This window comes from Trachypithecus francoisi, unplaced genomic scaffold (genome assembly GCF_009764315.1).
Source record: "Trachypithecus francoisi isolate TF-2019V2 unplaced genomic scaffold, Tfra_2.0 Contig00519, whole genome shotgun sequence".
Taxonomy (NCBI): Eukaryota; Metazoa; Chordata; class Mammalia; order Primates; family Cercopithecidae; genus Trachypithecus; species Trachypithecus francoisi.
The window spans coordinates 1-15846 of NW_022680695.1; the positions used below are offsets into that span (position 1 = coordinate 1).

A 15846-nucleotide genomic window follows, 5' to 3' on the forward strand; every position below is an offset into this window, starting at 1 on the left:
AGGGTTGCTGTGCCCGTGTTCCCACTGCCCACCTGCCCCACCCTGCTCACCTGGAGGGCCCCTCTCCCCAGGCTTCCCCTTTTCTCCACGCTGTCCAGGGATACCAGGGGCTCCAGGCAGCCCATCATTCCCAGGAGGACATGGCATATCTCCAGGCGGACCCATGGGGCCTGCAGAGAAAAGAGACATGGATGTGTGGGATCCGTCACCCACAACTGGTTGGAGCTAGTGAGACTCGACCCTCATTATCACTGGGGCTGTCCCAGTTATCACTCCGTGGGCACTATGAGGACAGACTCTCCAGGATGCGCCATCCTAAGGGCCCCAGGAGCCCACCAGGTCCCACCCAGCTCACTATGGCCCACAGCCTAGGGGCCTAGACAGACGGCCTTCTGGAAAGGGGTCTGTGTCCCTCAGCAGAGGGTGGGGTCTCCAGCACAGTACCTGGAGGGCCAGGGTCTCCTTTGACACCATCTCTCCCATCCCTGCCTGGCAGGCCATGGGATCCAGGAGTGCCAGGGATACCAGGGCTTCCAACACAAACGTCCTTCACTTCACACGCAGCGCCAGAGGCTGCCATCAAGGTGAGAGTGAGGGCCAGAGGGCACAGCCACATGGCTCCGGCTCCAGCTGCTGCTCCTGCAGGAGAAATGCCCGTGAGCCCATCTGCCACCTCTGCCAACATCTCCCTCACTGTGCTCTGTCAGGACTCAGGAAGCTGAGCAGAGCCCGAGAGGCAGGGCAGGCGAGACCAGAGTGCTGGGAAGACCCGAAGCACCCAGGAAAATTCCCAGCATCATCTGGCACCTGGCGTGGTCTCCCGCTTCAGGCCCCCAGCTGGAGGTGTGGGGTCTCCAGACTGCTGAGGAGGAGGAAGAGTAAGGAGCTCTGGGGAGCCCGGGGACCTAGGCTCCACTGTAGTCTCCTTTCTGTCAGTGCCTCACTGTTACCCTGGGAAACTGGTTTCACCTCTCTGACTTCAGCCGAATCTTCCATGCTCTACAGAAAAGCTGCCCTGTCCCTCCCAGGCTGTTAGGAGCAAGGATGAGGTCACCCACTCACTGACTCACTCCATCTGTCCCTCATATGTGCAGTTACCTTCTTTTCAGGCTCTAAGAAATCAGCAACCTGAGAATGAAAAGAGATGAACACAACCTAGGCCCCTCAAGGTGATGATCAAGGGGGTGATGACCCTCTCACAGTCAGTAATTAGGTCTTCCTTCTCCTTGGGGTCTGTTCTCCCACTCCCCCGGCTTAGGCCCTGCTGAGCCCCTGGTAGGGATGGACCTGGCCAAGGAAGATATCAAAGCATGAGGGCCTTTGCAGGTCATCCATGTTGACCATGCTGTGAAACACCTCTCAGTGGACAACAGGGAGTCGCCCTCCTTCCCAGCCTGGGCCTTGGTCAGGCCTATGGCTGCTGGGCTGGTCCTCTCTGTCTGCGATCCTCAAGCTGGAGAACACGCAGGAGATGGGGCTAAACTCACCCACACACAGAGCCTCCAGCTGCTTGGGTCTCTGCCTCCAAGTCAGAGCATAAAGGTGGACAACAGCATTTATAGGGTGTGGGCTGCCAGGCTTCTTCCACACCCCTGAGAGCTCTACTACAAAACCTGTGCTCCAAGTAGGAAATAGGCATGGTGTTTACACAGCATGTTTCCCTGCAGAACACTCAGGTTGGAGGAACACTTAGGACCCTTGAGGGGAGCGCAGAACCTGGTAAAGAAAAACACGAGGTCTGTAAGAAGAGAAATGCCCCCACTGGTTAAGGTCACCCACCCTGCACTCAGGGAGATCCACTTGCTTCCTGGTTTAGTGTTAGACAATGAAGAAGTCACTCCTCCAGCTGAGGGTGGTCAGGTTGATCCAGGCCAACCTATCTGCCCTGTAACCTTGCTCAGCTCTGAGCCCCAGGCCCCCCAGCTGCTGTCACTGGAGCCTGCAGCCAAGTTGGTGGGCACATGGACAGAGTGGCAGGCAAATATGCTGCATGTTCCACTTCCGTCTGCCCTAGCAGGTTCAGCTGGAGGAGTCAGGGCAGCACCTGGAAGGTCACGGGAGAGCTGCAGTTTCTGTCTTTGGTAGAACATCACTTTGGGTGATGTCTGGCAACCTGCAATGATGATTATGCTAAGTGTCCCAGTGATACATGAAGTCCTAGTTGGTGAGGTCCTGGTTCAAGCATCTGGATTAGGAGGGAATCTCCAACTGTGGAGGTGGTAATGATGGAAACCAAGACAGGAAAACTTCCCCTGGCTTATTTGGAATTGGTTTGAAAAATCTCAAACCCTTGAGGAGTCTGGAGCTCTTCCAGGGAGCAGAAGCTCAGCAATGGACCCCACTCCCAGGAGCAGAAAGCTGGGCAGTGCCAATTTGTAGCACAGGGTCTTTCAGCTGCCCCAGTGTTGCCTGCCACACTATGTGGTAAGTGCTGGGCCAGGTGTGGAATGGGGGAGTCAGGCCAGTGTAGGGTGGGGGCAGGTGGGGCGCAGCTCCAGCAACTCAGCTGCAGAGAGGCAGGGCTGTTTTGTAGGTGATGAGCAGGGACAGAGGCCAACTCGGATGTGCAGGGCCTTGTGGTTTGCAGGGCAGGGCATAGCTTTAGGGGAAAGGCACACCTGAGTTTTGACCCACAGCTGTCACTTATTAACCAGGTGGACTTGGTCAGTTTCATTTTTCATTTTATTATTCTGAAACAACATCAAGATTACAGAAAAATTGCCAGTATAGTACGACTTTTTTTCCTGAAACTTTGAGAGTAGGTTGTCAACATGAAATGCCAACACCCCAATACTTTAGTGTGTTTTTCATGCAAAGGCATTTTCACCTTATAACCATAATCAAGAAATTAACACTGATACAATAACTCCACATAGCCTTCAGGCCCTATGCAAAATGTACCCAACGCCCCAGTAGTGTCCTTTATAGCAAAGGATCCGTTTCTGAGTCATGTGCCTTATTCAGTTGTCATGCTTCTCCAGTGTCCTGAAACCACAAAGTCCCTCTGTCTTCCCTTCACCTTCATGACCTGAACACAGTGTGAAGATCACAGGAGAGTTACTGTGTAGAATGCCTCTCACTTTGTTTTTTCCTGAAGTATTGTCTCACGATTAGATTCAGGTTCTGTAACTTCGGCAGAAATACCATAGACACCTGCTGTGCTCCTCTCCCATTCTGCCAGGGCCATGGGACTTTAGTTTGCCCCAAGAATAATGATGTTCACATTGATCATTGAATAAAGTGGTGGGTGTCACGCTTCGCTACCATGACTACATTATTTTTCTGGTTTTAATCAGTGACTATGTTGTGAGGACACACTTTGGGACTATTGTAAAGATCCCATTCCTCATCACACTGTCTTTGTCGCCCATTGATTACTTTGTAGCAATGTGGACTCCTACGTGAGGGCTACCACCGGCCGCCAGGGGGTGCCGAGTACTCGCCTGCGGGCTGCAGTGGGGCCCATGCGTGTTTGATGTAGAAACAGCTACAGTTTACCAGCACATGGCACCAGCAAACCTAAAGAATGTCGTTAAGAAGCACAAGCTTGTCACTCTTAGCCCTAAGAATTGCTCCAGTCCCTGCTGAGTTCCAAGTGCCCATGCCAGGCCACTCAGCCGCGACCACAGCCTCCTACCCCTGCTCAGGCCCCACGGCCCCCGCCGGTCCGCTCTCCTTCAGTGCCCTTCTCACTCTCCTCGGGCTTCATCCCCCATGCTGGGCCACCTCCCTCTGCAGGGACATCCTCTTCACACTGCCAGGCCCTGGGTGCCCACGCAAAGCCACCTTAGAGTCCACAGTCTCACTGCACTCTGAGTCCCACTCCCTGTGGCAGGACTCTCTCCTCACCCAGTGTGACTGAAACAAGGAAGATGACGCTTTCCCAAGTGGGCAAAATAAGACTGAGGGGCGCAGAGTGGGAGGCATGCACCGCCCTAAGGACAGCCCACAGGCGTCTCTGCAGATTCGAGGCTTCTATCTTAGTGCTCAAGGGACCCTTTCCTTCCCCTTTCTCCAGCTGCACTGGGTGCTAGCACTGGGAAGAAGCTGCCTGTCGCTGCTGGAGTCATCGCAGCACTCTATGAGGCATACAGAGAGTAAATCCCCATTCCATGCCTCAGTCAACTGAGGCTGACAGGCATTGCGTGGATTGCCAAAATTACCCGGAAATCCTCTTTCCAGCTCAATCCTCTGCTAGAACCTTCCCAGAGTCAGAGGGATGTGCTTATTCTACCTGCACCTGGAGACAAAGAGATGCATAAATTGATTTACTAATTATGGATATATTTCAAGATCACTTCTACTGTCAGAATCTAAGGGGCAGCTCAGCCACATTAAGGGAATGGAAGTTGACACTTCTCTTCCTTGATGCAGCCAGCAAACTAAGCAAATATGTGTGTATGTATTTTATATATATATAATATATATATATATATGTACACACATATATTGTGTGCTGTATATTTACACACATATCTATATTACATTGGCACATCTAATAAATGTCACTGCGTTCTTTAAAAGAATAACACAATAAATCTTTCTATTACCTAGAAATGACATATTTTAATTTTCATCAACACAGCTCTCTCACCTCTCTACCCTGAGCATTTTGAGTCTTCCAAACCCCAGAGAAACACATCTTGCTTTATTGAGGCTTTGAGCGGAGGGAGACAGCTTTTCCCATTCTGCACCTTGAAGGAATTTAAATTGGCAGATGGCAGCAACTATCTCCAATGAAATAGTCTTGGGAAAACACACGTGCATGCGCGCGCGCATGCACACACACACACACACACACACACACACACACACTTACTTTGCATCAATAAGACCATACTGTAGATACTCTTCTACAATAAATGTTTTCTCTTACATACCCCAGCCATCTTTTCAGATTGACACATACGGATATAATTGTAACTATAGTCTTTTCTTGGGTTTTGTTTGTTTTTAATTTGGGTGATTTATTCTTTACTCTCTTTTTAACTTTAAAAAATTTCTTATTTTTAATGGACACATAATTTTGTATATACATGGGATATAGTGAGCTTTTTTGATACATATATGCAATAATCAATGATCAAATCAGGGTAAGTTGCATACCTATCACCCCAAAAATGTATCAATATTTAGTGACGAGAACATTCACAATCTTCTCTCTCACCTCTTTGAATGTATATAATGAGTTACTGTTGACTGTGGTCACCCTCCAGTGCTCTAGAAGGCTAGAACTCATTGCTTTTGTCTACCTGTGATCTCTTATCCATTGACCAACCTCTCCCCATCCTCCATTCTCCTAGTCTTCCCAGCCTCTAGTATGCTACTGTTTATTTCTGTGATATTAACTTTATTTTTAGCTTCCACGTATGTGTGAGAAGATGTTATGTTTAACTTTCTCTTCCTGGCTTTATTTCACTTAACATAATGGCTCATCCATGTTGCCATGAATGACAGGATTTCATTCTTTCTTAGGGCCGGACAGTATTTCATTGTGTATAGTTATCACATTTTCTTTATCCAGCCATCCATTGGTAGACACTTAATTTGATGCCACATTTGGCTATTGTGAATAAACACGGGAGTGCAGATATTTCTTCAACACACTGAGTTCCTTTCCTTTGAATATATTCCTTTGAATACTGAGCAGTGGGATTGTTAGATCATATGGTTGTTCGTGTTTTGTTTTTTGGAGGAATCTCCACTCTGTTTTCCATAATGACTGCACTACTTTACATTTCCACCCACAGTGTATAAGAGTCCACTTTTCCCTGCATCCTTGCCAGTATTTATTAGTTATTGTCTTATTAATAAGAACCAGTCTGCCTGGGGTGAGATATCTCATTGTGGTTTGATTGACATTTTCCTTAGGAGTAGTAATATTGAGAGTTCTTATTTTTAGCATCTTGCTCTGTCACCCAGGACAGAGTGCAGTGGCACAATCTCAGCTTACTGCAGCCTTCACCTCCTGGACTCAAGCAATCTTCCCACCACAGCCTCCTGAGTAGCTGACACTTTAGGCATACACCACCACGCCTGGATAATTTTTTGTTTTCGTAATCATGAACCCTCACTATGTTGCCCAGGTTGGTCTCAAACTCCTGGGTTCAATCCATCTTCCCACTTCAGCCTCTCAAATTACTGGGATTACAGGCAAGAGCCACTGTGCCTGGCCAAGCATTTTTAATATACTTGTTGACAATTTGTATGTCTTCTTTCGAGATGTGTCTGTTCAGATCATTTGCCAATTTTTAAACTGTATAGTTTGGATTTTTTTTTTCTTTTTTTGCTGTGGACTTGTTTGAGTTCCTTGTATATACAGGATATTAATTCCTTATTGGATGAATAGTCACAAATATTTTCTCCAGTACTGCAGGTTTTCTCTTCAAACTGTTGATTGTTTGTTTTCTCTGCAGATACTTTTTAGTTTGATATAATCCTATTTGTTTATTTTTGCTTTTGTTGCCTGTGCTTTTGAGGTCTTTGATAAAATCTTCATCCAAACCAGTGTCCTGAGGCACTTCTCCTGTGTTTCTTTCTAGTAGTTTCATAGTTTCAGGACTTACATTAACTCTTTAGTCTATTTTGTGTTGATTTTTTGTATGTGTGAGAGATAGGAGTCCAGTTGCATTCTTCTGCATATGAATATCCAATTTCCCCAACATCTTTTATTGAACAGACTGTTCCCCCAGTGTATGTTCTTGATGCCTTTGTCAAAAATCAGTTGACTATAAATATGCAAATTTATTTCTGTGTTCTCTGTTGTGTTCCATTGACCTATGTGTTTATACCGGTACTATGCGGTTTTGGTTATCACAGATTTATAGTACATTTTGAAGTCAGATAATGTGATGCCTCCAGCTTTTCGCTTTTTGCTTAAGGTTGCTTTGACTGTTTGGTGCCTTTTTGTGGTTCCATACAAATTTTATGATTGTTCATTCTCATTCTGTGAAAAATGTCATTAGTATTTTAATAGGCATGGCATTAAATCTGTAGATCACTTTGGGTAGTATGGTCATTTTAACAATACTGATTCTTCCAATCCATGAACATGAGATGTCTTTTCACTTTTTTGTATCCTCTTCAGTTTTTTCTTCAGTGTTGTATAGCTGCCATAGTAGAGATCTTTCACTCCCTGGCTACATTTATTCCTGGGTATTTTATACTTTGTAGCCATTGCAAATGGGACTGATTTCTTGATTTCTTTCTCACATAGTTCTTCTTGATGTATACAAATGCTGTTGACTTTTATATGTTGATTTTGTATACTGCAATTTTACTGGATTCGTTTATCAGTTCTAAGAGTGTTTTTATGAAGTCTTTAGGATTTTGTCTTTTTAAGATCATGTTGTCTACAAATAGGGACAATTTGATTTCTTCCTTTCCTTTCAAGTTTGGATGCCTTTTATTTCCTTTCATGATTAATTACTCTGGCTAGGGACTTCCTTAACTATCTTGAATAAAAGTAGTGGGCTGGGTGCAGTGGCTCATGCCTGTAATCCCAGCACTTTGGGAGGCCAAGGCGGGGAGATCACCTGAGGTCAGGAGTTGGAGACCAGCTTGGCCAACATGGTGAAACCCCATCTCTACTAAAAATACAAAAAAATTAGCCAGGCATGGTGGTGGGTGCCTGTAATCCCAGTACTTGGGAGGCTGAGGCAGGAGAATCACTTGAACACGGGAGGCGGAGGTTGCAGTGAGCTGAGACCACGCCACTGCACTCCAGCCTGGGATACAGAGAGAGACTCCATCTCAACAACAACAACAACAAAAAAAGACTGGTGAAACTGGGCATCCTTGTCATGCTCAAATTATTAGCGGAAAAGCTTTCTAATTTTCTCCATTCAGTATGATGGTGGCTGTGGATTTTTTGTATATGACCTTCACTGTGTTGAGGTACTTGATTTGTACACCTAATTTGCTGAGCATTTTTATGATGAAGGGATGTTAAACTTTGTCAAATTTTTTTTTGCATCTATTGAGATGATCATATGTTTTCTTCTTCATTCCAGTGATGTAATGTATCACACTTATTGATTTATATATGTTGAACCATCCTTGCATCCCTGAGATGAATCCCATTTGATCATGGTGATTATATTTTGGATGTGCTGCCGGATTCTGTTTGCTAGTATTTTGCTGAGGATTTTTGTTTCTCTGTTCATCAGAGATATTAGCCTGTACTGTTCTTGTTGTTGTTGTTGTGTTTATGTCTGGTTTTGCTGTCAGGATATCAGGATAATGCTGGCTCCATAAAATGCGATTGGAAGAATTTCCCCCTCTTCAATTTTTTGGAATAGCTTGAAAAGAATTGGTCTTTTTGTTCTTTAAAACTTTGGCAGAATTCAGCAATGAAGGCATCCAATCATGGACTTTTCTTTGATGGTAGACTTTTTATTATTGATTCAATATTGTTACTAGTAATCGGTATGTTCAGGCTTTCTATTTCTTCCTGGTTCAGTCTTGGTAGGTTGTATGTGTCCAGGAATTCATTCATTTCCCCTAGATTTTCCCATTTGTTGACATAAGTTGTTAATAATAATGTTTAATGATTGTTTGTATTTCTGTGGTATCAATTGTAAGTCTCCTTTTTTTGTTTCTCTTTTTTACTTATCTCAGTCTTCTCTCTTATTTTTTAGTTAGTCTAGCTAATGGTTTGTCAATTTTGTTTTGTTCACAATACCAATGTTTCAGCCAGGTATAATGGCTCATGTCTGTAATCCTAACACTGAGGCCAAGGCAGGAGGATCACTTGAGGCCAGGAGTTTGAGACCATTCTGGGCAACAAAAAAATACTACATCTTTTAAAATGGAAAGAAAAAAACATCTTAACTGGGTGTGGTGGCGCATGCCTGTATTCTCAGCTGCTCAGAAGAATGAGGGATCTCTGGAGCTCATGAGCTGGAGGCTGCAGTGAGCCACGACACAGACACTGCACTCCATCCTGGGTGACAGAGCAAGATGCTCTCCCTAGAAAAAATACAAAAACAAACAAACAAACAAACAAACAAACCAAAACCTCCCCAACTTTTTATTTTATTGATCTCTAGTCTGTTTTTTGTTTATTTCTGCTCTGATTTTTAAAGTTTCTTTCGACTAATTTTGGGTTTGGCTCCAAAGAAATAGGCTCAGAAAGTCTCTCTCTCTCTTACTTTGCACAAATAAGATCATACTGCAGATACTTTTCTACAACTAGTGTTACACACCTCAGACATCCAGACATCTATTCAAATTCTGCAATTAGTAATTTCCGTTACATCCCTCAGGCATCTTTTCAGATGAACACATATAGACCTAATTATAACTATACTCTTTTCTTGGGAGTTGCTTGTTTTTAATTTTGGTAATGTATTCTTCACTATCTTTTTAACTTTTTTGAAAAGCTTGTGCACCATAATAAACAAAAAGGATAAGAGAGAAGTTTACATCACAGTGAGTTGTCACAAATTAAAATTGATAAAACTACCAACCAGTCAAAAAGTAAACTTTGCCAGCACCACAGAGTGGTGTGGTCTTGTGTGGTCAGTTTCTTTTTTTTTTTTTTTTTTTGAGACGGAGTGTGGCTCTGTGGCCCAGGCTGGAGTGCAGTGGCCGGATCTCAGCTCACTGCAAGCTCCGCCTCCCGGGTTTATGCCATTCTCCTGCCTCAGCCTCCCGAGTAGCTGGGACTACAGGCACCCACCACGTCGCCCGGCTAGTTTTTTGTATTTTTTAGTAGAGACGGGGTTTCACCGTGTTCGCCAGGATGGTCTCAATCTCCTGACCTCGTGATCCGCCCGTCTCGGCCTCCCAAAGTGCTGGGATTACAGGCTTGAGCCACCGCGCCCGGCCTGTGTGGTCAGTTTCTATGCCCTCTCTCGTCCCTGTAGGAACTCATTATTCTAACCACTGTTGCCATTGATTAGTTTCCCTGTTCTTGAAATTTATATAAAGGACATACTCATACACTAGGGAATTTTGGAGTCTGGCTACTTTGGATCGCCATTGTATGTGTGAGATTGATCTATGTTGTTGCACATAGCAATAGTGTGTTCATTGCTGACCAATATTCTACTGATTGAATATATGACAACTGGTTCCTTACTATGGTGTTGACAGACAGTGATTATTTCCAGTTTCAATTTAGTATGTATAATGCTGGTGTGAACATTCTTGTACATAAATCTGTCAGGTTATGAGGTTTTTATACTTTAAAATATTAAAGTATTAAAGTATATTCTGGATGGGGTTCCAAAATGGCTGAATAGGAACAGCTCCAATCTGCAGCTCCCAGCATAACTGACACAGAAGGTGGGTGATTTCTGCATTTCCAACTGAGTACCTGGTTCATCTCATTGGGACTGGTTGGAAAGTGGGTGCAGTCCATGGAGGGCGAGCCAAAGCAGAGCGAGGCGTTGCCTCACCCGGGGAAGTGCAAGGGGATGGGGGATTTCCCTTTCTTAGCTGGGGGAAGCTGTGACAGACTGTACTGGGAAAACTGGGAAACTGCCTCCTAAACACTGTACTTTTCCAATGGTCTTAGCAAATGGCACACCAGGAGATTATAGCCCATGCATGGTTCAGCAGTTCCCACGCCCATGGAGCCTTGCTCACTGCTAGTCCCAGATTGAATTGCGAGGAGGCAGGCCTGGCTGCAGGAGGGTGTCTGCCATTGCTGAGGCTTGAGTAGGTAAACAAAGCAGCCAGGAAGTTTGAACTGGGTTGAGCCTACCGCAGTTCAAGGAGGACTACCTGCCTCTGTCTGGGTACAGGACACAGCTGAACAAAAGGCAGCAGAAACTTCTGCAAACTTAAATGTCCCTGTCTGACAGCTCTGAAGAGAGCAGCGGTTCTCCCAGCATGGTATTTGAGCTCTGAGAATGGACAGACTTCTTCCTCAAGTGGGTCCCTGACCACCATGTAGCCTAACTTGGAGACACCTCCAAGTAGGGGCCAACCGACACCTCATACAGCCAGGTGCCCCTCTGAGATGAAGCTTCCAGAGGAAGGATCAGGCAGCAATATTTACTGTTCTGCAATATTTGCTGTTCTGCAGCCTCCACTGGTGAAACCCAGGCAAACAGGGTCTGGAGTGGACCTCCAGCAAATTCCAACAGACCTGCAGCTGAGGGACCTGACTGTTAGAAGGAAAACTAACAAACAGAAAGGAATAGCATCAACATCAACAAAAAGGACATCCACACCAAAACCCCATCTGTAGGTCACTATCGTCAAAGACCAAACGTAGATAAAACCACAGAGCAGAAAAGCTGAAAATTCTAAAAACCAGAGCACCCCTTCTCTTCCAAAGGATCGCAGCTCCTTGCCAGCAATGGAACAAAGCGTGACAAAGAATGACTTCGATGAGTTGACAGAAGTAGGCTTCAGAAAGTCAGTAATAGCAAACTTCTCTGAACTAAAGGAGGATGTTCAAACCCATCACAAGAAAGCTAAAACCTTGAAAAAAGAGTAGGCGAATGGCTAACTAGAATAAACAGTGTAGAGAAGACCTTAAATGACCTGACGGAGCTGAAAACCATGGCATGAGAACTACATGACTCATACACAAGCTTCAGTAGCCAATTTGATCAAGTGGAAGAAAGGGTATCAGTGATTGAAGATCAAATTAATGAAATGAAGTGAGACGACAAGATTAGAGAAAAAAGAGTGAAAAGAAGTGAACAAAGCCTCCAAGAAATATGGGACTATGTGAAAAGACCAAATATACATTTGATTAGTATACCAGAAAGTGACAAGGAGAATGGAACCAAGTTAGAAAACACTCTTCAGGATATTATCCGCGAGAACTTCCCTAACCTAACAAGGCAGGCCAACAGTCAAATTCAGGAAATACAGAGAACACCACAAAGATACTCCTCGAGAAGAGCAACCCCAAGACACATAATTGTTGGATTCACCAAGGTTGAAATGAAGGAAAAAATGTTAAGGGCAGCCAGAGAGAAAGGTCGGGTTACCATAAAGGGAAGCCCATCAGACTAACAGTGGATTGCTCAGCAGAAACCCTACAAGCCAGAAGAGAGTGGGGGCCAATATTCAACATTCTTAAAGAAAAGAATTTCCAACCCAGAATTTCATATCCAGCCAAACTTCATAAGTGAAGGAGAAATAAAATCCTTTGCAGACAAATAAATGCTTAGAGATTTTGTCACCACCAGGCCTGCCTTACAAGAGCTCCTGAAGGAAGCACTAAACATGGAAAGGAACAACTGGTACCAGCCACTGCAAAAACATACCAAATTGTAAAGACCATCAATGCTAGGAAGAAACTGCATCAACTAACAGGCAAAATAACCAGCTAACATCATAATGACAGGATCAAATTCACGAATAACAATATTAATCTTAAATGTAAACAGGCTAACTGCCCCAATTAAAAGACACAGACTGTCAATTGGGTAAAGAGTCAAGACACATCTGTGTGCTGTATTCAGGAGACCCATCTCATGTGCAGAGATGCACATAGACTCAAAACAAGGGATGGAGGAAGATCTACCAAGCAAATGGAAAGCAAAAAAAAGGCAAGGGTTGCAAACCTAGTCTCTGATAAAACAGACTTTAAACCAACAAAGATCAAAAGAGACAAAGAAGGCCATTACATAGTGGTAAAGGGATCAATTCAACAAGAAGAGCTAACTATTCTAAATATATATGCACCCAATAAAGGAGCACCCAGATTCATAAAGGAAGTGCTGAAAGACCTAAAAAGAGACTTAGGCTCCCAAAAATGATAATGGGAGCCTTTAACACTCCACTGTCAATGTTAGACAGATCAATGAGACAGAAGGTTCACAAGGATATCCAGGACTTGAACTCAGCTCTACACCAAGTAGACCTAATAGACATCTACAGAACTCTCCACCCCAAATCAAGAGGGTATACGTTGTTCTCAGCACATCACACTTATTCCAAAATTGATCACATAGTTGGAAGTAAAGCACTCCTCAGCAAATGTAAAAGAACAGAAATCACAACAAACTGTCTCTCAGACCACAGTGCAATCAAATTAGAACTCAGGATTAATAAACTCACTCAAAACCACAAAACTACATGGAAACCGAACAACCTGCTCCTGAATGACTACTGGGTAAATAATGAAATGAGGGCAGAAATAAAGATATTCTTTGAAACCAATGAGAACAAAGACCCAATGAACCAGAATCTCTGGGACACATTTAAAGCAGTGTGTGGAGGGAAATTTATAGCACTAAATGCCCACAAGAGAAAGCAGGAAAGATCTAAAATTGACACCCTAACATCACAATTAAAAGAACTGGAGAAGCAAAAGCAAACAAATTCAAAAGCTAGCAGAAGGCAAGAAATAACTAAGATCAGAGCAGAACTGAAGGAGATAGAGACACAAAAACCCTTCAAAAAATCAATGAATCCAGGAACTGTTTTTTGAAAAGATCAACAAAATATATAGACTACTAGCAAGACTAATAAAGAAGAAACGAGAAAAGAATCAAATAGATGCAATAAAAAATGATCAAGGGGATATCACCACCGATCCCACAGAAATACAAACTACCATCAGAAAATACTATAAACACCTCTACGCAAATAAGCTAGAAAATCTAGAAGAAATGGATAAATTCCTGGACACATACACCCTTCCCAAGACTAAACCAGGAAGAAGTTGAACCCCTGAATAGACCAGTAACAAGTTCTGAAATTGAGGCAATAATTAATAGCCTACCAACCAAAAAAAGTCCAAGACCAGACAGATTCACAGCCGAATTCTACCAGAGGTACAAAGAGGAGCTGATACCGTTCTTTCTGAAACTATCCAATCAATAGAAAAAGAGGGAATCCTCCCTAACTCATTTTATGAGGCCAGCATCATCCTGATACCAAAGCCTGGCAGAGACACAATAAAAAAAGAGAATTTTAGACCAATATCCGTGATGAACATCAATGTGAAAATCCTCAATAAAATACTGGCAAACCAAATCCAGCAGCACATAAAAAAGCTTATCCATCATGATCAAGTTGGCTTCATCCCTGGGATGCAAGGCTGGTTCAACATACAAAAATCAATAAACATAATTCATCACAAATAGAACTAATGACAAAACCACATGATTGTCGCAATAGATGCAGAAAAAGCCTTCGACAAAATTCAACAGCCTTCAAGTTAAAAACTCTCAATAAATTAGGTATTGATGGAATGTGTCTCAAAATAATAAGAGCTATTAATGACAAACCCACAGCCATATCATACTGAATGGGCAAAAACTGGAAGCATTCCCTTTGAAAACTGGCACAAGACAGGGATGTCCTCTCCCACCACTCCTATTCAACATAGTGTTGGAAGTTCTGGCCAGGGCAATCAGGCAAGAGAAAGATAATAAAGGGTATTCAATTAGGAAAAGAGGAAGTCAAATCATCCCTGTTTGCACATAACATGATTTTATATTTAGAAAACCCCATTGTCTCAGCCCAAAATCTCCTTAAGCTGATAAGCAACTTCAGCAAAGTCTCGGGATACAAAATCAATGTGCAAAAACCATAACCATTCTTAGACATCAATAACAGACAAACAGAGAGCCAAATCATGAGTGAATTCCTATTCACAATTACTACAAAGAGAATAAAATACCTAGGAATTCAATTTACAGGGGATGTGAATGACCTCTTCAAGGAGAACTACAAACCACGGTTCAGTGAAATAAAAGAGGACACAAACAAATGGAAGACTATTCCATGCTCATGGATAGGAAGAATTTATATTGTGAAAATGTCCATACTGCCCAAGGTAATTTATAGATTCAATGCCATCCCCATCAAGTTATCAATGACTTTCTTCACAGAATTGGAGAAAACTACTTTAAGTTCATACGGAATCAAAAAAGAGCCCACATTGCCAAGACAATCCTAAGCAAAAAGAACAAAGCTGGAGGCATCAGGCTACCTGACTTCAAACTACACAACAAGGCTACAGTAACCAAAACAGCATGGTGCTGGTACCAAAACAGGGATATAGACCAATGGAGCAGAACAACGACCTCAGAAATAACACCACACATCTACAACTGTCTGATCTTTGACAAACCTGACAAAAACAGGCAATGGAGAAAGGATTCCCTATTTAATACATGGTGCTGGGAAAACTGGCTAGCCATGTGTAGAAAGCTGAAACTGGATCCCTTCCTTACACCATATACAAAAATTAACTCAGATGGATTAAAGGCTTAATGTAAGATTTAACACTATAACAACCCTAGGAGAAATCCTAGGCAATACCATTCAGGACATAGGCACGGACAAAGACTTCATGACTAAAACACCAAAAGCAATGGCAACAAAAACCAAAATAGACAAATGGGATCTAATTAAATTAAAAAGCTTCTGCATGGCAAAAGAAACTATCATCAGAGCAAACAGGCAACCTACAGAATGGGAGAAAATTTTTGCAATCTACCCAGCTGACAAAGGGCTGGTATCCAGAATCAACAAAGAACTTAAACAAGTTTACAAGAAAAAAAAAATCAAACAACCCCATCAAAAAGTGGGCAAAGGATATGAACAGACACTTTTCAAAAGAAGACATTATGCAGCCAACAGACACATAAAAAATGCCTATCATCAGTGGTCATCAGAGAAATGAAAATCAAAACCACAATGAGATATCATCTCACACCAGTTAGAATGGCGATCATTAAAAAGTCAGGAAACAATAGGTGCTGGAGAGGATGTGGAGAAATAGGAAGGCTTTTACACTGTTGGTGGGAGTGTAAACTAGTTCAACCATTGTGGAAGACAGTGTGGCGATTCCTCAGGGATCTAGAACCAGAAATACCATTTGACCTAGCAATCCCATTACTGGGTATATACCCAAAGGATTAT

At 43.2% G+C, this 15846-nt stretch overlaps 1 protein-coding gene across 1 annotated transcript; it reads right to left on the bottom strand.

Annotated features, from left to right (window-relative positions):
* Positions 1-32: 32 nt before the first annotated feature.
* LOC117085016 (pulmonary surfactant-associated protein A-like) lies at positions 33-1577 on the bottom strand (the record flags this gene model as incomplete). The annotated part of the gene is made up of 3 exons (XM_033213399.1): positions 1488-1577; positions 445-639; positions 33-170 (listed from the first exon to the last, which is right to left on the bottom strand). Coding segments are annotated over exons 2-3 (310 nt in total), but the record flags the coding sequence as incomplete, so codon positions are not given.
* Positions 1578-15846: the final 14269 nt, after the last annotated feature.